Source organism: Nanorana parkeri, unplaced genomic scaffold (assembly GCF_000935625.1).
Source record: "Nanorana parkeri isolate BGI_ZX_2015 unplaced genomic scaffold, ASM93562v1 scaffold860, whole genome shotgun sequence".
In the NCBI taxonomy this organism is placed as follows: domain Eukaryota; kingdom Metazoa; phylum Chordata; class Amphibia; order Anura; family Dicroglossidae; genus Nanorana; species Nanorana parkeri.
The window spans coordinates 632,719-654,120 of NW_017307128.1; the positions used below are offsets into that span (position 1 = coordinate 632,719).

The window sequence follows — 21,402 nt, forward strand, 5'->3', positions numbered from 1 at the left end:
TAGTGAAATAAATGAACTTTTGCACGATATTCTAATTATTCGAGTTTCACCTGTATAATTAATGCAGTTCCTCGCTATGGAAGAAAATACATTAAAAACAAAGTCAAATACAAATTAAGCCCAAAATAGTTAGTAAAAAAGGTGATGCACTATTCTGCCTTACATAAAACATTTCCAAATACATTTGACAGTCATGCAATTCACCATAGAACCTAGGCAAAATTGAAGTTTTGTGGTATTTTCAAGCAAACTATAATATGGACAGCTTTGAAAAACTATATTGCCTTTACAGTAATCAGTCACAAGCTCTTCCCAGATGCCTGGTGGAAACAGCTCATAAGATTAAAGGAAAATTCCAGTTTCCTCAAATGTGACTATGACTTAATGTTATTACAAAATACTCTTCCATTTTAATCTGAAGCTAGCCAAGATTTGGAGGGGAAAAAAAATTGAGACACTGAACTGATTTCCTGTAATTCCTATCTTGTTTCTCCTGTATTAAAGTGACAATAAACTCAGAAATTAAATAATTAAATAACTTCTATTATATAAATAACAAATGACTGTGTACCTTTCTTTGTCATTGTTCAGCTCTAAATGCTTCAAAATCCATTTTATGTTTCTCCAGCCACAACTTCCTTCCAGAGAGTGGCTACTTTTCTTCTCCATGGTCCCTATGTGTGCTGAAAAGTAGCCGCCCTCTGTGCTGGTTCATGTGAAGGACTACAACATGCTGAGGGCGTGTCTTCTCAGTCTCCGCCTACAAATCCTCCCTCTACACTCTGCAAGGAGCTGGGATTTCTTCAACGCGCCGACACTAATATACGTCCTTTGATTTCTCTCCTCCTAGCTTACCAAGAAGGGAGTGTGGGGGAAGGAGAGGAGATTCAGCATGTGAGCTGCCACCAGGCTCATACTTTCTTCTGAGTCTCACCTCACATGCTGAATCTGGTCACACTCTCATAGGAGGATATAGCTCCTACATTTGAAATAAAGTTGTTTTTCTATGTAGAGTGTTGTAAACTTGATTGATTGTTGTAGATTTGTTGTAAGTAATTTTGATAATTCAGAACATTGCAGAGGAGATTACAAGCATTGAAACTGTCACAGTGTGTTTAGTGAAGAGACGGAGGGGGAGGGGAGAGGAGGCAGCTGTGTGCAGGGATAGATGATTTCCCTCTGCCTCATAGGAGTTGTAGGCAAAGAAAGATGTGCACGTGTGTGACCAGAATCAACGTGCACGGCTCTTACTAAGTGACAGGAAGTGTGAGCGGAGAGAAGAGCAACGGGAGCGAGCACAGCAGACTTTCTAAAGGGATTAAAATAGTAAGACTTTATTTTCTTTGGAGAATGTTCATTGTGTAGATGTATATAGGGAGAAAAAAAACTGAGTGTTTTGTGTCGCTTTAAAAAGGAGAACTATGAGGTGAGTGATTTCCACTCATCCTCATAGTTAGAGCCGACCTGTGACAAAGAAGCTGTCACAGGTCGGCTCTATTGATTGGGAAGTGAGCAGAAACATGCACCGATCTGCTCAATTCCAGATCATCTCCCTGCAGATAGCGGTGACCATCAGTCACTGCTCCCTGCAGGGATTCCCTCCTCCCCTCTCCAATCCTCCAGCGCTGAGTGGAGGAACGGACGGGGAGGGGGCGGGTACAGCTGGCTCTGCCTCTAGATAGGCAGAGCCAGCTGTCACTCAAGCAGCTGGGTGGATCTTGACAGTATACCGGCTGCGCTGGTCTCAGTATATCGCAGGCAATGGCACGTGATATACTGCACTTTGGGTCATGGGAGGAGGTTAGTATATGTCCTCCCGTGACCCTGAAGAGAACCATGGGATAAAAAGGTTACCCCTTAGTTCTCTTTTAAGCTTACAGAGCTTGGAGTTAAGTAACACTATGCAAAGCCCCACACTTTAGGTTTCATTTTCGGTAACATGCTAGCAATGAATACTATGCATCTAAATGGATGCTGAGAGTAAAATGTTTCTACATACAACAGTGGTATTGAGTATGTGACTATACAAGCAGGGGTGTGGAAATTTTTAAAAAAACTACATGTCCAAGGGCTAAAGTGGGGGCCAAATCTACTTGTCCTTCACGACAATCTACTTGTCCCAATACAAAAAATAGTTTTAATCAAAACTAAGGATGCACCAATACCGGTTTTTCGGTATCGAGTACGAGTACCGATTTTTTGCTTTTGCTTTCGGATCTCGCCAACACTGAATACTAATACCGGTGCTTCCGCTGACGTAGAGCAGGCTTCCCTGGTAATCAGGAAACCGGGCAGCAGGTAATGACATCCCGCCCAGGTTCCCGATTGCCACGGAAGCTGGCTCCATGTTGTTTGGCCTGCTGGATTGGCCGGGAAACCTGCTTCCTGGTCAATCAGGAAGCCACTATTTTTTACTTTTTCATTTCTATTTTTTACTTTTTCATTTTTTAAATCTTTATATATTTAAATTTTTTTAACTTTTTATTGATTTATTTTTCCCCCTTAATGTTCTTCCTATTACATAGGAGATTAAAATCCCTTATGTGATAGTTGGGAGGTGACAGGTTCTCTTTATGGAACCTGCCCTCCAACACAGAACAGCTGTTCCGTGTAGTTCCTGACAGCCGAGACAGGTGGCGCTGTGATTACAGCGCCACGATCTCAGAGAACACACAGAGAGCCTGTAGAGCAGACGTTTTTCGTCTGCTCTATGGCTGAGCCGTTGTGCCTTAGTTTTCGGGGTCCCCCGGGAGAGCGGGCGACCCCGAAAACTACGGCGGGGGGTGCGGGCAGAAACGATCGCCGCTGCTAAAATTAATACATGTGGTCTGATCAGACCACTTGTATTAAATGAGCGGTGGTGGCTCCACAATGTACATTCAGCTCTGCTTGTCCGGAGCCGGGCTGAATGTACTTTAAAACTACTTGCCCGGCGCCCAAAACTGCATGTCCCGGGCGTCGGGCGATAGGAATTCCACACCCCTGACAAGGTAGATGCAACACTTGATGGCATCAAGCACAGAAGGTAAGTAGAATAATAAAGTTATTGAAAATGCTTGCAGTATATTGCTTGTATATAGTCGATCTTAAACTTCTTAAACTTAAACTTCTAAACTTAAAGCGGAACTAAATTCTGCTCTGTGGGAGTGAGCACATGCCATGAGGCCAGGTTCATACCCGAGCGATCCGTGACCGCGTGTCAATCGTGCACGATACCATGGGGATTGCCGTGCGGTCATGGAGTCGCCCACCACTGACGATCGCGCTGGCGGTGTCATTATTTTCTAATGGCACCCCAGTCATGCTGGGCGGATTGCGCGGTTTCCCGCCGCGATTCTGCCCTTGCAACCCAAACACGATTGCGGCTAAAGCAGCCGCGGAATCGTGTAACGGAAAAAAAAGTACATGTACCTTTTCTCTGCGATTGCCACGCGGATGTACCCCATTGAAATCAATAGGGTCACCCAGGTCTGCACCAGTCCTTAGGCTCAAGTATGTAAAATATAATTGCACATTATGCTATGGTTACCTCATGCCCTCCTCCAGCGGAGATAAGTACAGGCTGCAGTCACCACCCTGTCCAATGCCACATCTTCTCTTTTGAAATCAATAGGGTTGCCCAGGTCTGCACCAGACCCCAGGCTCAAGTATGTACAACATACTTGCACATTATGCTATGGTTACCTCGTGCCCTCCTCCAGGAGACATAAGTACAGGCTGCAGTCACCACCCTGTCCAATGACACATCTACACTTTTGTTCAGCAACTGGCACTGTAATCACTGCACAACTAGCATATGTTTAAAGTTATATTTGAATACAGTATGTGTCAAAAATTACCTCTACAATATTCCATTAGGATGAGGATCTCCCAGACGTTATCATTGGTAGAGTTAATGGCACAGTCTATATATCCAACAATATTTTTATGTCCCGATAGCTCTTTCTGAAAAAAAGAGGAAAAAGAACACAATTAAAACATACAAAATGCCTACACTATTTATAAAAGGTAAAAAAAGGTATCTGGTTTGTTATCAAGAATGATTTGGATGTAGTTCCAGATGTACTGTGAAGATAACTAAAATGTATAAAAGGTGTTGAAGTAGACCAAAATTAAAAAACTGACTATAGGTCCCTCTTGCTTCTTTCTCCTTGTGTGGGGCCCCTGCTGGTTATTGCTCCACTTGTATTGTCTGGGCAACCAACTAGCACTTCTGGCTAACATAGAGTCTGCCCTTGCCACAGCTGAAAAGCAGAAGCTACAGGAGACAAAGATTTAGATGACTACTACTTACTTATTTATTTATTTTTAAAGGCCATAGTAAAAAGGGACCAGTGGGCATAAAGTAAATGTTTAAGTTAAATTGTGCCTACATTTAAATGGTGATATAAAAGGTATGTTAACAGTCTTATTTATCTGTCCCGGAGAAACTGCTGTTGCAGGCTACCTCCAGAAATGTCCAAAAGCCGATTTATTAAGTCATGCTATCTGGGTTAAAGTGAAAAATGAGGGAAAACAAGTACATTAGTGAATGTACTCCTGTCACCCAAAAGAAAAGTTTGGCTTTACTTACTTCTTTTTTAAGGGTGAACTTCAGACTACAGAAATGGGAAAAGTGGGATGCAACAGAGCTAAACTTACAGTATATCCATATATCGTACCTGCAATTCACTTATCTAAATGTTCTGCTCCAAGCATTACCTCTCTAGGCCATACAGCAGCCACTGCCAATCCAGCCATCAGTACAAAGATTAAAGAAAAATATGGGTTCTCAAAAAGAAAGGAACCGGGATACGCAGCGTGACATGGGGAGTAAATATGGCCTTTTTTTTATAGGATAACTATAATTTAAAGTAGAATCAAGGCCTCCCATTAAAAATAATAATAATTTAATTATAAGTGCATCTGCATTTACAGTTTTGTCTTCGTCCCCCACATTTTTGGCCAGCCATTGAAGTCCATCTAATGCAGCTTTCTTTGATGGTGTGGCAACAATGCTGCACTGCTCACAAATTCAATGAAGAGCTGACGCTCTCATGTAGACTGTGCCTGCTTGCATTACACTGGAATGACAGAATGTTGCAGGGGGTGTGGCTATCAACATTAATCACTGCTAAGTCATGTGCCTGTAGCTTGTCAATCAGAACCTAGCCACACTTAGTCCTTCCAACTGCTTTCTGGATTGGCAGCACCTCCTCTGGAGGTTGCAGTGTCTGGATGGAGAAGAATGACACAAATTACACAAATGAAGGAGAATTGGTCTCAGTCAGGGAGGGTAAAGGAAGTTTTTTTTTTTTTTTACACTTTTGTAGACTTGTGCTTCACATAGTAACTGGAAGTGGTACTTATTGAGACTGTCATACAGGAGCCTTTAATTCAACTTTCTTGTGTAAGCAACCCCAGGACAGCTATCTGAAAGGGTCATCAGAAGATACCCAGGTAAACATTGCAGCTCCACAAACCCTCCTTTCTTTAGCTTGGAGTCTGCCTTTAATCTTTGCAGTGGTGTCAATGATGGGCAGTGCTCTTTGCTCATAGGATGCAGTATTTTCTAACATGCTGGACTACATTTACTTGAATTTCGCTTGACTTTCCAGTCAGAAGGAGCCAGTCAGGTGTGCTGCAGTGCAAGGTGCATGCAGATAGATGGTAAGAGCAGATATAAAAAGAGAAATGAGCTCATCAGTGTGCTGCTTCTGCTTTCACTGTCCAGTCAAAGACTGGGGTTAAAGTAGTATTACACCCTTTGATTTTTTTTAATTCAATCAATCACACAGTTATGGATTCCTAACCGCATGGAATTGTATCACATACAATTACATGTTGTGTGGTGGCATTCAAATGCAGCGGCTGACACCCGATCATTAACATTAGGGATTCCTGCAGCAGGAAATCGCAAGTTTCTGATGCAGGAATCCCTAAACCGCACCTAAAGATATGTGTGAATGTAGACTTAAAATGGACCTTTACCCATATCTTTACAATAACAACAAACACACATTTTGTTGGCCATCTTCTGGCCATGTTTACTAAGGGCAGGTTACTAGCTCTCCTTTTACTTCCTGGATTTCTCTCACATGTAACTAGACATTGACTAGGACTTGTGACCATGCACATCATCTCAGGGGGGGGGAAAGCCTTTCCCTGAGACCTCATGAGATCACAGATGAGATTTCCCAGCAATGCTCTACTGATGTAACCTTCTCAGGATGCAACACTTTGGCACTTATATCATTTGTGCCAGAACTGGACCAAGAAGTAGATTAACTCTATTTGTAAGTAAATTGAAAACAAGTTTGTTTAACTAATGAATGAAAGATGATTTTAAGTCCGCATGCAGAGCTGCATGCTGCTGTGATTTTTAGTAAAAGGGGGTAAAGGTCCTCTTGAAGTCCACTAGAAACTAATAGTTTAGTCTGGGTGGATGTCAGTAAGCACAATCACCCTTTGGCCTCTCATATCTCTTTTAACTCAAACATCCTCCTGCTAGATTTTTCTGCTCAGTCTCTAGTCATGACCAGTTACCAGGCTAAGCAAGAAGTTTTTGTTCCTCTTTTTGCATGCTTTATAAACGCGATGCAAATGTGGCAGGTGCAAGGAGCAGAGATCTCTACCACCAAAGTCTTAAGGCACATAAGCCATTGGTCAATGCCACATGCCTACATACACCCAAACTAAACCTGTGCTTTGCCCTTCCAAGCATCTTCCTTTTGTTCCGCCGTCTTTTATTCAGCTGCCAAGCGTCAAAGAAAAGCCAGGTGTAAGCTTCGAGTCTCTGGAATCATAGTGGATTCAGGGCTATGGACGCCCTGTGAGCTGGTTCGCCTAGTGCTATCACACAGAGTGAGTCACTTGCTCCTCTATACCCAGAAGTACCTGGTATTTCCTTGGGATTAATTTTTGCTGTAAGGGAAAAAAAGGGCTACAAACTGCATCAACATAGAAAATATATATCTGGGCCCATGACAGCTGATCTTTTCTTGTTCAGCCCACCGTCAATTTTCAAACAAACATAACAGGAAATGGTAACTCTCTAATATCACCTACTGATGCTAAGCTCAAGATTTTGTGTATTCAAATACACACCACCATAGTGGTTATGGTGCACCAAGTTCTATTGTACAAGGAAGTGCAATGCACAGACACTAGTTCTATACTTTTTGCCTACAGTGATCAATTAGGTACACTTATTCTAGCTTACTACAGTCAAACCATGAAGAAGGTCATATGAGAGTTGCAATCAGCAACAAGAAAAGTTCTTCCTTTAAATGATTAAATAAAGCACAACGGTTGTAATTTTAGTTGCTTTAACAACATCTAAGATAAACCTTTGTGTTCAGGAGTCCTTTCATAGAAAAATCTGGTGAACCAAACTATGTCAACCATGGCGAGATGCAAACATTGTGGTTAAGGTTTAAAGGGGAAGAAGAGATCGGGAGTAAAGCGGAATTAAAGAGGGAATGTTTGTAAAACAAACAAACAGGATTTCTAACTCTATTATTATCATGCTGACGATGATCCAATTGTTTTATTTCTTACAAAAACTATTTAGATTTGACAGGTTTTTCTATAGCTGAACATTTCCACACAGTAAAGTACTACCACAAGTGAAGTCTATTCTTACACCAAAGATATGTGAACATTGTATGCTTGCAAGGCACTCACTTATTTTGCAAACATACTAATGCATGGCTGAAACACAACATAATATGGACATTCCACAATAATGTCAACAGTGCATCAACGTGTCTTAGCAATGTGTGGAATACAGTGAATTAACACCAATATGTTTATCCAGTAGAGTAGACGATCATAGTGTCTCGGAAATAAGGAGTGAACAGGACACTTTATAATTGCTAGCCTACACTAGGTTTACAATGCCGTATTAATTAATAGACAAACAGATGTGCTATGTTGCTATAGTGGTTAAACAGAATACATTTAATGAACTAAGGTCAAAACCGGATGGCACAAGTAATGATACTTTTTTTTTTTTCTTCATTTCCATATATACTGTAAAGATGTTACACCTACCAACCACTTAGGTTTTTCCCTTAAAGGCGCTTTCCCATTTCAGGGATGCTAAAGTGCTCAGAGTATTATTTTTTTTTGCATCTAAAGCCCAAAGTTGTTTTATTTGTTCTTTTAAACACCAGCAGTCACAGTACACATTAAATGAGAATTATGAGGCTAGTGCTTTTCACTCAACCTCATAATCTGAGCCGACCTGTGACAATGAAACTGTCACAGGTCCGCTCAGTAGATCGCGAAGTGAGCGAACACATACCGGCGTTCGCTCACTTCTCGATCCTGTCACGGCAGAGAGCCGTGGCAGGGGAGTGACTGGATTCTCCCCTCCCCTGTTCGATCCTCCAGCACGGACTGGCGGAATGGACGGGGAGGGGTCGGGTACAACTGGTTCTGCCTCTAGATAGGCAGAGACAGCTGTCACTCACGCAGCTGGGCGGATCCAGACATAATTGTCGGGATCCGTTTCAGCTGCGGCGTCTAAGTATACTGAGCTTTGGGTAACGGGAGGACGCTAGTTTGTGTCCTCCCGTTACCCTTCTGAGAACTATGGAGAAAAGCCCTAACGCCATAGTTCTCTTTTAAATGCATTGGTGTGATGCGGAGCCACTCCTAAATGTCATCTTAATGCACCTGGGACAGACATCTGTATGAATGAATGGCCCACAGTTTTTGTACATTATTTGCAACAGGGTAGCATGAATAGGTCCTGAAAATGGATGAAAATTTAAAATTCTGAGCTTTTAGGAGAAAGAGAATATTTGGGAAATCCTCCAATGGGCACATTGTTCTAGTGACAGTTTACACTAGCACTAAAATGCTGAGTTTAATCAGTGATGCAAAGTCTTAGCAAGACAGTATTTTAATGCAGAGAATGCATTAAGGTAAAAAAAAAAAAAAAACCCTGGGACACTAGAAAAAAAAAAAAAAATTGGAGGATGCATGGAGTGGAGGTTATACTGGAGCTGGCTGAACATTTTTTGTTTGCCAGTGTCCCAACCTCCTGTAGACAACAGTATAACTCAAATGGCAAAATAAATACTGTGTTCCAGTGTCTCTCAATGGACAATAAAGAAAATACATTTAAAGATGTATTATTGAATACAGAGCTTTCCCCGAAAGTAAGACCTAGCACTATTTTTCAAGATTCCTGTAATATAAGGCCTACCCCGAAAATAAGACCGAGTTTGGTGGTAGCATGTACTTTACTGCGCTGTCCACTGTCTGATGTCCCCACTGCTGCACCGCTGGTATCGCTGTCCCTGATGGAAAAGGAAGCCGGCGCTGTAGAAAGCAAGCAGAAAGCGGCAGCTGAGCCACATTAGCCGCTACTTCGTCTATAGCGCCGGTTACTGTGACAGGCGGAGTGATACCAGATGCACTCCGCCTGTGAAAGAACAGAATCTGCTTTACTGGCCAGTAGGAAAAGAAATAGAGCAACAGTAATATTCTAATTCTTACCATACCATTTTGGGGGCAAAAGAAATATAAGACAGTGTCTTATATTCAGGGAAAAACGGTATTTGTGTCATATCTGCCTGCTGCTCTACTTTAAAGTAGAACTGAAGCCAAAACTTTTTTTAGTTTTAGATCGCGTAAGGGAGGGATAGGGCGAGCTTTCTTTGCCACCTGTGTCCCATTGGGGAGATTTCTCATTACATCCTGTCCAAAACCCATTGCAGGAACTGAGAGGAAATCCCTTGGAAGAGCTATTTCTATTAATGCACTTTCAGTGATAACGGTCACCAGGGGAAATAGCAAGGATGGATCTTCCTAACGGGGACACAGACAGCAATTAAAACCTGACGTGTTCTAAACCCTCTCTACTTTATCCTATCTAAAAAAAAAAAAAAGGTTGTGTGTTTAGTTACACTTTAAGTTAAACCTTTAGCCCAATATCTCTTGCTTTTTGCCCCTCAATGTTAGTTCAAAACTTTAACAGCCAATGTAACTCACAGTGAGCATATATAAGTAGGTGTGGGCAGCCAAAAGGTAAACTTAAACTGCATAAAATGTTTTCTTTAAGGCCTTGTTCACACCAAATGCAGAGCAGATCCGCTCAGGTTTCTGCAGATGCAGTGCAGTAAGTTTTGCCGCGTTTTTGCCGCGTTCCTGGCCGTTTTTGGTTAAAAAAAAAGGAAACATTTTTTAGTTTAACATGGGCTTTCAGTGAGTTTCAGGCATTTGCATGCGTTTTTGATGCACTTGCATGCGTTCCAGAGCAGATAAAATAGGGCTTGCTGCAGTTTTTCACCTGCTCTGGAACTGCACGCAGCGATGTGAACTGGAGCAAAAAATACCATTGGAATACATTGGACGCAGTTTTGATCCGGTCTGCAACTGCTCTGCACTTGGTGTGAACAAGGCCTAACTATTGGTGCTAATGGCTGCCAGCTGAACGATCCACTTGCTGTTGCATAATCAAAGTTATCAACAGTTTATCACAGTTTTTCACACAGACTTGAGGGGCTGCTCATCCAAGGCTCTGGGGCTTCCACCACGAACATAGAAAACAAAAAAGAACAGAGCGCCACCTCCGTGTGTAAAATTGTTTATTAGGATAAATGTACTCACAAGCAAACGTTTTCATCAGGCTTTAACAAACGAGAGGCCACACTGTCCGTTAACCCAACATGTGTCACCCCGAATCATGATGCTGATGAAGGGGGCTTGGCCCAGAAACGAGTCAATCTTGGCTGACTGCGACCGGTGGATGGTGATGTGACCGGAGGCAGCCATGGTACATAGTCGGGGTGATACCATGTTGGGTTAACAGACAGTGTAGCCTCTTGTTTGTTTGTTAAAGCGTGATGAAAACATTTGCTTGCGAGTACATTTATCCCTTGTTTTATTTATCCTTATAAACGATTTTACACACGGAGGTGGCGCTCTGTTCCCTTTTGTTTTTTAAACTGCATAAAGTCTGGGAGCTTCTCGGGTGCTCAGGAAATTGCTGTTTGCTTTTAGTGGTGAAAAAGTGCTCACAAATTCATGTTATTGATCACAGAAGATCTGCAGCCCGAAGCAAAATACAAATAAAAAATGATTTGTATCAGCACAACACAAAAACCTGTCTTTGCACCGGTCAGCATTAGTTTTAGAAAATATCATGGCTTTTATATCAGACAGAATATCTGCCACAGTATTGAGTTTGCATTATAGAGCACCAACATACTGTATATAGAGTCCACTTGTATAAATGAGGACATGACTTTATGTAAATATACACAAAGACATGCACAAATAAGAACATTCAACTTCAAAAATAAGTTTATCACGTCTAATCTGACCAATGTTCATTACACAAGCAGACACTTTATTTAAGCCTTGTTCACACCGAAAGCGCGTGCGTTCCAGAGCGGTAGCTGCTGGAACACACCGCGATCGCTGAGAAACTCCATGCCTAATGTAACAAAAAAAATGTTCCGAGTGCCCTGCTAGAAGCTGTTAAAGCTCACACAACTGAAAGCTATGTTTACAATTACATACATGCAGTAATGTGTAAAGCAAGGTTTATTATCACATGCAAAATGTACATGCATTTACAGGTCAATGCACATTTTGTGCATGCGTTGATGTACATTTTAAACATGTCACGTGATTGTACACATTAAATTTTACATTTTATGGAGCTGCCTTCTTTGAAAATAATGACACGTATAGTTTAAGATATTAGAACATAAACTTTTGAAAAAGACCTTCAGTGCAACCTGATTCACATGGATTGCTTATGGAAAAAGTTTTGCATTTTTCTCTACAGGATCTGATAATCTCCTAATATAAAAACAAACAATTTTAAAGTATGAATGTGTATGAAGTAGTGCTAAGGAAAAACATTGGTTATTGCATACATAAAATGTAAACGATAGAGAAAATGCTTCAATGAATAACGTGTGTTCTATACAATCCAAAATGACCTAACAACATGTACATGGTCACATAGACTTTACAGTTTCCTGTTAGCAAAGTGGGATGTTTGCAGAAAATATGTGCCAAAACTGCAACTACCAACAATTTGATTTGGTGATTCACTGTGCCTGCATTCCATACAGGATGAAGCGACACTAAACAGAAGATAATGCTACTAACAAATATACTAAAGGTGATATACTAAAATGACACACAATTAAAAAATAAATCTATACATTACTGGGACATTTAAAGGGTAATGCCAACAAAAAGCCCAACTCCAGGTTGAGCAAAAAAGGAAAGAATCTCAGTCTTCGGCACCTATGAAAAAATAAAAAAGCAGCTTTGACCACTATATTTATCCGATTTTCAGTTTTGTCCCTCGCAGACTCTTCAATCCATCAATTCTGTGCTGATCCTCTTCCCGGTTGAATGATGGCCAGCGTCAGCCAACCTACTTGCTTTAAACCCAGGGCAAGGGAATGCTGAATAATAGAGCCACATCACTACATTGTGCCACTCTCTGCAGCATTTCCAAAGTCGCCCAAAGCTGAAGGAATGAGAGGATATAGAGGGCCTGTGACTACATAAGACTGGACCAAAGACCCAGAAGACCCAGACCCAAAGAAGTAGGTCCCATACCTGCAGTTGGACTCTAAAAAGAACAAATCACAACAAAAAAATGCCTGTCTAAAAAACAGCCATTCTCCCGTAAAGGAATCAAATATTAGTTTGGGGGGCAGTGATGGGGTCACTGGCTGTGCAGCAGAAAGGGTTTAGCTTCTCAGCCCTGGAATTAGTATGCAGCCTGGTGGGGATGGCAGCTTCTATCAGAGGTGTTTAAGACAATTGTTTTGCATTTAACAGATACTATTAAATAAAAAGGAAAACAAAATAAGCTTCTCATATTATTATTGCAGGACATCCAATTACATCATCACCATCATCATCTATGTCCAACAAATAGATAATTCACCCAGCAAACAGTAAGCAAAGCCAGAAAGTAATAGATTGATCTGGCTGTGATAGTAGGTAAATATAAAAACACAAATCCTCACAGTTCACATACATGTATATCGATTGTGCATGTAGCGGTTTGCCTGAAGTTCGACTTTAATGTGGCCAAAGAGTATGTGTATGTTATAAAGCACTAGTATAGGAATTACACTTTAAGCTTCTCTGGGATAGGAAAAAATGCTAAGGACAAGCCAGAATTAACACAAGTAAAACTAACAATAAAGAACCTACTCAACAAAAGAAATCTCTCTCAAGATAAAAAAAAAGAAAGCTGAACTTCCCATATATAGGCTCTGTAATCAGACAAGTGATCCCTGAACATAAATGGTAAAACTGCTTGCAAAAACACTCTGCCAGCTTATGCCAAGGCTGTTCTCTGAAGTCAGGCAGTTCATTCACAACTCTACAGCATGATTCCCAGCCAAAATGACATAGCAGCCTTCCAAAAGTAAGTGAACTGCCTCAGAACGGCTATATAACTCAAGTTGTAGACTTAAAGCACATCTGCACTAGCCAGTGCCATATTGCTGGTGGTACGCTAGTTGAATTACGTAACATTTACCTCCTTTCTGACCAGCCTAACATTAGTTAGCCTCCATTCACATATAGCTTTGTGTTTCCCGCATGGTTTTCCGCACGAAAGACCGCATGGCATGCAAACGCTAAAATCTTTACAACTGCACGGATTCCGCTATATTACTATAGCCACGAACATGCGGAATCTGCCCCTGAAATAGCAATTGTACTTTTTGCAGGAGGCGCGGTTTCGTACTGCGCAGCCGCTTCAAAAGTCTGAACAATGCCCATTAAAGTGCATTGCTTTTTATGTTTAGAGCTTTTCCATGCATATTCGTGCGGACAACCACTCCTGTGTGAATGGAGCCTTAGGTATTAACAAGTGGACTTGCCCCCATAACTAAAAGGTAGGGTGTGCTAGCTCAAAACAAATCCACAATTGTTCAAAGCTTACTAGTCTGATTGCAATAATTAAATACATTTAGCCCCCCCCCCACCTCCTGTTTTTCTGTGCCAGGTTTATTTAATGTAAGCCCAAAGTCTACATTTGGCAGCTAAGTTAAACTAAACTGACCTCTTTCTTTGAGGGTTCACAAATTACACAAAGTGATCATAAAAATACATTTAATGCAGTTAAGCAAACTGCTAAATACACAATTGAATGTACAGTATGTGAATTATGAACAGATTTATCATTCTGTTCAGGCAGTCTTGCTTTTCAACAATCTGCCACTCTGCATATAAGAAAGTGACCACTATTTTCTGCTTTAGCTTTATAAAAACCCACTTAGAGGTCCTGGTGCCTGCCTATGTTCTCTTCGCCAAGTCACCTTCGATTTATTTCCGAATACATGGGGGACGTTTTCTTATTATACGATATGTTTTATCATCATAAATAATATCCAAAAAAAATAATTTGTAGGCCAGGTAAAAAGACACCAGCATTGAAGTAAATCTAAACCCTTACTGGATGACATTTAGTTTGCATTCTAAAGAACCATGTATCAAACAACTGCTATTTGTTCTTCCAATAAAATATTGCTTTCAATCGGTTTTCATCCTTTTGTTGCATCTCAGTGCTGCTAATCTCATCCATCCTCTTTCTGTCTACATGCACTACCAACAGCTTTGGTTGCACATCATTGCTCTGGACCAACTTCCTGATAGTTGAAAACTGTATCCCATTATATGCAATGTGCGTTAGCATGGCCCCATGTAGTCTCAACCAGGCAGAAAATGCAGGAGCACAATTGAAAGGCAGTTGTCACCCCATAACAGGAGGTGTCTGGTGAAGGACTTTTTGTGGCAGGATCACCAGGTATTAGCTTAACGAAAGCAACAGATACACCAAGGGGAAAAAAAACAAATCATTAACATGTTAAAACTTATATGAAATTATAGTGATTGGTTTAAGATTTAATTTAACAGTGCAGATGTGCATTAAACTCACTGTTAAACATACTAACCTCAGCTCCAGTAGCCCACTGTACATTAAAATTATATCCAAAGCCAAACCTTTTTTTTTTGGATGGGGTAGGGAAGGGTTAAAACTAGGGATGCGCAGATGCCAGTGCCGATACTTGGCATTTTCAGGAGAACTACCAGAGCTGCAGCGGTTGCAGCTGGGACAGGGCCCTGGCACTCCACCACTGTCCTGAAATCATTTGTCTGTATTGTTTTAGACAAAATGTCACATCAATGTCACACTAAACAAAAATGTATCAGTAATTGGTATCTGTGAGTAGTTGGACAAGTATCAGTACTTGGTCTGGAAAAAATGACATCAGTGCATCCCTTATATGTATACATACAAATCATACATTGAAACAGGGAGGTACAAATCCCAAGGAGCTTCGTATGCTCCTTAAAAATGACAGCTGCCTCCTAACTTTTGAGCTTTTCTTTAGTCTAGTCCTGGAGCTGGAAAATGATCTATACATGTACTTGTGCCAAGTAAGGCACTTGGTATCTGCACAGCCCTAGATAAAACTGTCAGGTTTAATAGGAAGTGATGGGATATTTTTGGTGAGAGATATCCCCTCTAAGTTGTATTGAGAACAAGTATCCTCCTTGGAAGATTTCCCCACTATTTCTGTTCTGGTGGCAAGTCAATTTTATGGATTTAGCTTCGCTTTCAATCCTGGTGGCATTGGTGATAAGGACAATTAGAGAGAGTGAATCTACCCAATGGGGACACAGCAATAAAAACCTAGAAGTGGTTCTAACACCACGCCACTCTATCCAAATCTTAATTTGTTGCAATGAAAAAAAAAGTAGTCAATGCACTCATTTTCAAAGTGTACCGCAACACAATGTAAAATATTGCAGTATTGCCAGCTGGGCTGCACTGCAAGGGGTGTCATTCAAATGAATGGCACCGCAACTCACCCAGTGTACGGTACAACACGCCAAGTGTGTTGTGCAAAATGCGCTAAATACACTGCATCATCCATTTAACACAACATTGAACGGGCCCTAATATTAACCTTCCTGGCGGTAATCCCGAGTGTGGCTCGGTGTTAATTTTCAGTACCAAAAGCGGTACCCCCGAGCCACCCTCGGGATTACACTGTAGCCTCACTTACCTTGTCCCTATGAGCCCCGCTGTGTCCTCCGGCCGATGCCGGCATCCGTCTTCCGGGTTCCTTCCCTTGCAAGCGCCCGTGTCGCAGGGGGGCGGAACCGGAGCTTTTGCGTATTGGAGTTTTTTTGTTGAATGTTTGTGTTAAAAAAAAAAACTCTTCTCCCTCTGGACTCATCACAGCTCATTGCATCCATTCTGCTCTAGTCCCGTCCAGGAGCATGCACACAAGGGTGGCTCCTTAGGCCCCCGAAAAGAAGCCTAAGCGCTAAGTGGACCCGCTGATTTGGGGAGGGCAAGCTAAATACCTGGGAGAACAGCATACACATTAAAGGAGAACTATGAGGTGAGTGAAAATCACTCAATGAAACTGTCACACGTCGGCTCAATAGATTGGAAAGTGAGCGAACGCATACCGTCGTTCGCTCACTTCTCAATCATTTCCCTGCAGAGAGTGGTGACTGTCAGTCACCGCTCCCTGCAGGGATTCCCCCCAGTGCTGAGTGGAGGAACGGACGGGGGAGGAGGCAGGTACAGGTGCCACTAGATAGGTAGAGCCAGCTGTCATTCACGCAGCAAGAGTGGATCTCGATAGCATTGTAGCTCACTGTTGCTCGCGATATACTGAACTTTGGGTCACGGGAAGGCGCTGTATATGTCCTCCCATGACCCTAAATAGAACCATGGGGAAAAACAATTACCCCATAGTTCTCTTTCAAGTCTCTAACAAAATGAAGGCTTTACTATCACTTTAACCCATGGGGCACACTAGTTAATGCATAAAAGGGTCCGAGCACAAAGGGGAAACACTTTAAACAGATGTTATCACTTATGAAGGTTATTTTATATGAGAAACGCTGCAGATTAAATTGTAAGAGTGGTCAAGAGACCCAACTTGGCGCATTAATACACATGAACAAAGTAGGAAGCCTGTCCAATGCTCACTGTAGTCCACTTGACTACTGAAACATTCAGACAGAAGATATTTCATAGAGACAGAAAATCTGACATGTATCACACTTAAAGGAACTTAGTTATCCGTGATCTAATCTAACATTATCTTTCTGCCTTGAGGAAGGGACCCTGCGCGGTCCCGAAACGTCGGTTTATTTGGATGTCTGTGACGCTTTCTGTCCAATAAAAAGGGACATATTTATCTTTACTACTGAGTGCTGGTGATTTCCTGACTTTCCTAATCTAAGATTACACACTTCTGAGCATGAAATGCACCAAATACTTGTTTTTCTCTGCCCTGCTTTGTACTACGATAAAGCACTGAGGACTACAGCAAGCCGTGTGCTTTATTGTTACTAGGGACTAAGGAATGCACGCCCCTAGAAAGCAAGATCCAAGAGACCTTGAAATGCCTACATTGTGTATTGTGTTAACACACAGGCTGCCACAGAAGTGTGAACATAACCCAAATGCACAGAAGAGACCTGTATCTTCTTTTAGTAGTTTGTGTCCCATCTGGATGAAGATATCTTATTTCTAGGTTGTTAGATGTCCTTAATCTCAATACAAATTAGTAAACTAAATGTGTGATTGTAGTCCATCACAAGATCGAGCTTGGAGCAGGCGGGTGCGAGACTCCCCAGCGCTGTGACGGGTCTCACCATGGCTGAACGAGTGGGTGGGTGCAGGTGGCGGGAAGGAGATGTTTGTGCAGGACCTTACGGCAGCCGATTGTTTTTAAACATTTAAAGTGCTGTTATCGGCACTTAGTATCGGAACATTTTCACAAGTGCAAGCATCAGTGCATCCCTACTTTTCATGTTTAGAAGGGCCATACTCACATGAAAGTGCTACCCTTCTTCTTTAAAGCTTTTTCTTTCCACGTTCTTTAGCTGATCCCCAAACCGTCCACCCCCTTCTGCTGCGGGCGTCTCCATTTAGCTAGTTGGCTGCTGAGGAGACACCAGTGCCTGTTACTGGCTATGCCCGCAAGTAGCTTTGTGTTTTTATAGAGACACACAGCATGCGGCAAGCCACACCCATCTCCTGTCCTCACAGCAGATTGACTGACAGCAGAAGGAGCCAATCGCTTCTCTGCCCTCAGTACCTTCCCCCACAATCAGGAAATTCAGAACAGAGGATATCTTCAGGGACCCGGTGGTGGCGACGGGGGGGTGTTTGGGGTGCACAAAGGTACTGCGCATTTTAGAGAATGCATTAAGTTAAAAGAAAACACCCTGTCTTTAGTTCTACTTTAATAGTTAAGCATTATCTAAGATTTAATTCTTGAGTTTAGTTTCACTTTAAGACTTCCAGGATGACATTGTTAGAGATCAGGAAAATCACGGTTCTGGAGTCACCCTCCAAGACTTTAGGAGTATCACGTGGCGTGGCTGCGATGTTTACGAAGAATTTCAGTTTCATGTAAATGAATGATAAGTGAAGCAATCATTACTTATATGGGCTTATTTTAAAATAATGTTTAGATTTTTTTTTTCTAAATAGTCATACAACTACCAGAGCACCAATCGGCACTGTCCGGTCAAAGGACACATCACAAGCTGGGAATGAGCTCCACCCCCATATTGCCTACAGAGTTGCAGAGGAACTAGGATGTGATCACATCACTGAATTACAGATGCTCTAAAATCAAGGTATTTGCTGTAATTTAGATGCAGTGATATGTGGGCTATGATGTTAATGCAATTTTACATTACACATATGTAAGCGGGTTTGGGGTGTGGCGGCTTCACAGAGGGAATCACACGTAATTGACTTTTAACAAGATAACGTTTATTACCGGAGGGCCGGTAGTATGAAGAATATTTACAATAGTAAAGCGAACGGTTTTCACACAGGTACACATTACAGTCACTTCAGATGTAAGTGGTAGTGGGATTCGTTAGCACCCTAGACACTTCCCACTGACTGGCACCGTCTAAACCCAAGCACACAATACGTATCTGTAAGGCTGATAGCACTCTACCCGGAAGCAGCGATATTCGTTCCGTACAGGGAGATAGGAGTCTGGCACACTCTTCCCGCACTCACAGCGGACACACTGGTTTGGTTATAAACAACTGGGAGTCTTTTCATCCGACCCGGATTACCGATACAGGACTCCGTAGGAACCCAGAACTATCCCTCACAGGCTGGAACACTTTCCCTGCACTTTCCTGACTCTCCCTCACAAGCGGGTCTCTGTCCCTGTCTACATCCACACGTGTTCTGACTGCAACCGTGGTTGTCTTTCCTATATAAGATAACCACCCCAAAATGGCCGACCAAATCTCCCGAGCTTTCCTGTCCAATCAGGACACCAGGCTTCTCCAAAATGGTGCTGGAGACAATTGTAGAGGCTAAACAGTGCTGAACATATTTACATATAAACATATCAAAATAGCTGAAAGTAGTTATATACACTTATTAACCTACTTTATCCTGCAGCCAGCTAGGCTGCCCTGTCACTGGCAACTGCCTACACATATATCAAAGCATGTAGAAATGAGTCTACAGTAAATACACTTTGAGGTAAAGAGTGGATGATGGACCCAAGCCGATGTAGCTGGTAAAAGAGAGTATATTGGTTTACTTATTTATTTCTGTTGTTAATGCTACTAAATATTTTGAAATTACATTTTAAACTTAAAAAAAAAAAAATGTTCCACAAGATCCAAGATGTTACAGTAAACCATAGAGTAATACCACAATCTGCAGACACAGTTATGGCTTTCAGGCTGGTAATATTATACAAGATAGATTTATCCAGTTTATTTGAAAAGCAGGGTTCTGATCTTTGCAGGATTCTGTATTCATTTGAATTCAGTGTGGCTGTGCATGGCTCCATCTGCACAACCACATCATCCATTCATATGGATCTGTGAATGAAGAGACTACAAGTTCCATCTGCTATCACAACAATGGGATTCATAGATCTTAAAATCGAGCACCAGTACAGCAGCACTTTCTCCAGCTCCATTAACAAAGGTCAGTACCTTGTAGGGCCTTAGGGATGGGGAAATTGTCTGCAGGAGCCTGTGCATTGAACCTGCTATGCACTGATCAAAGTTGCAATGCTCTGCAGGCTCCTATGCGAAAATGTAAAACAATTTTTTTTGTTTTGCTGGTGCATTTATTACATTTTTGCAAAAGGCGGCATATGCTTTTAAGACATATTTTTCGGACATCCTGAGGGTTTAGTGCAATGGATTTCAATTAACTATTGTGCAAAGCAGCCCTATAAGACCTCTCACTGATAAAGACCTTCAAATACTTTCTATCAGAATACTGCATCAAAAATGAATAATTCATGCAATTTTATTTATTCTGTACTGCAATAAAAAAAAAAGAAAGGGATACTATTTTTAAATGTCCTCTAAACTGTGATGGTGCACTGATAATAATGTCTAAGAGGCTTATGCCTTTGAAGCGATAGCAGTACTGTTCATCATAAGAGGTTCCAAGTTTAGAAGGTGTCAGAAAAATAGACTTTAAAAAGGAAATAATGGTTCACATTCAAAAATTATAAAAGGGTCCCTCCAGGGACAATAAATATCCCAACTATAGTTCCTGATCAGTTCCAAGCCATCCTTGAAGTTTTCTCCACCTGCTACAAAAACACAAATCATGCTTTTGTTCAGGGCAGTTTCCATCAGAATGAAGAAAAGCTAAATGCCCCACATTAGTAACATCTGGTCCCATCCCTTATCATAAAGAAAGGATCTAGGCTGGCATTACCCAGGGTGTCTAATCTATAACAAAAAAACATTTTTTACCCTAACGGGACTCCTGTTCCTTGGAAGTGTAACCAGAACCACTAGAAAGTAAAGGAATATAAATTTTTTATGCAAACTGGTGAAAGGGTTGGCGTCAAATACCCTTCATGGAAATTACATTAATGGTAAGAATATAATCAATATTTTATACAGCACCCCACAACAGCATTTTATCAAAATGTAATAAATCACAGAAGTGAGGTGTAAAAACACTTGGGGACTTTGCCATTCTATGCAAAAAAACTAGATTATGATGCTTAGCATAAAAGAAGTGTTACCCATGCAGATGTTCTAGATCTGATCAATGAAGGCAGAGTCTTTCTTACCCAGAGGGCATAAACATTCCTGTAAGAGCCCACAATACGAAGGACAAGGGCACTTTGGAATGTCTACACTTTATAATTATTCTTCAATAAAATAAAACGTTAATCATCTAATCAACTAGCACCCACTGATGTTCTTACATCAGTGGGTGCTAGTGGGTGCTTGTGTTTAGCCTAGGAATTAGGGTCTTCTCGAGGTAAACAAGAATGGGTTCAAAGACACAAACTTGTAGTCACCAAAAGCTCCCTTCACTTCACCTGTATTGTTCGGTTTCTAAGCAAAAGAAAAAACAATGGG

At 41.5% G+C, this 21,402-nt stretch overlaps 1 protein-coding gene across 1 annotated transcript in view; it reads right to left on the bottom strand.

Annotated features, from left to right (window-relative positions):
- BMP2K (BMP2 inducible kinase) overlaps nt 1–21,402 on the bottom strand; it is a 153,169-nt gene that overhangs the window by 79,094 nt on the left and 52,673 nt on the right. Inside the window, exons 3-5 of the mRNA XM_018565573.1 lie at nt 21,358–21,362; nt 5,998–6,043; nt 3,840–3,945 (exon numbers count right to left, since the gene is read on the bottom strand). Of these exons, the coding sequence (XP_018421075.1) occupies nt 3,840–3,945; nt 5,998–6,043; nt 21,358–21,362 (157 nt within the window). The remainder of the gene's footprint in view (nt 1–3,839; nt 3,946–5,997; nt 6,044–21,357; nt 21,363–21,402) is intronic.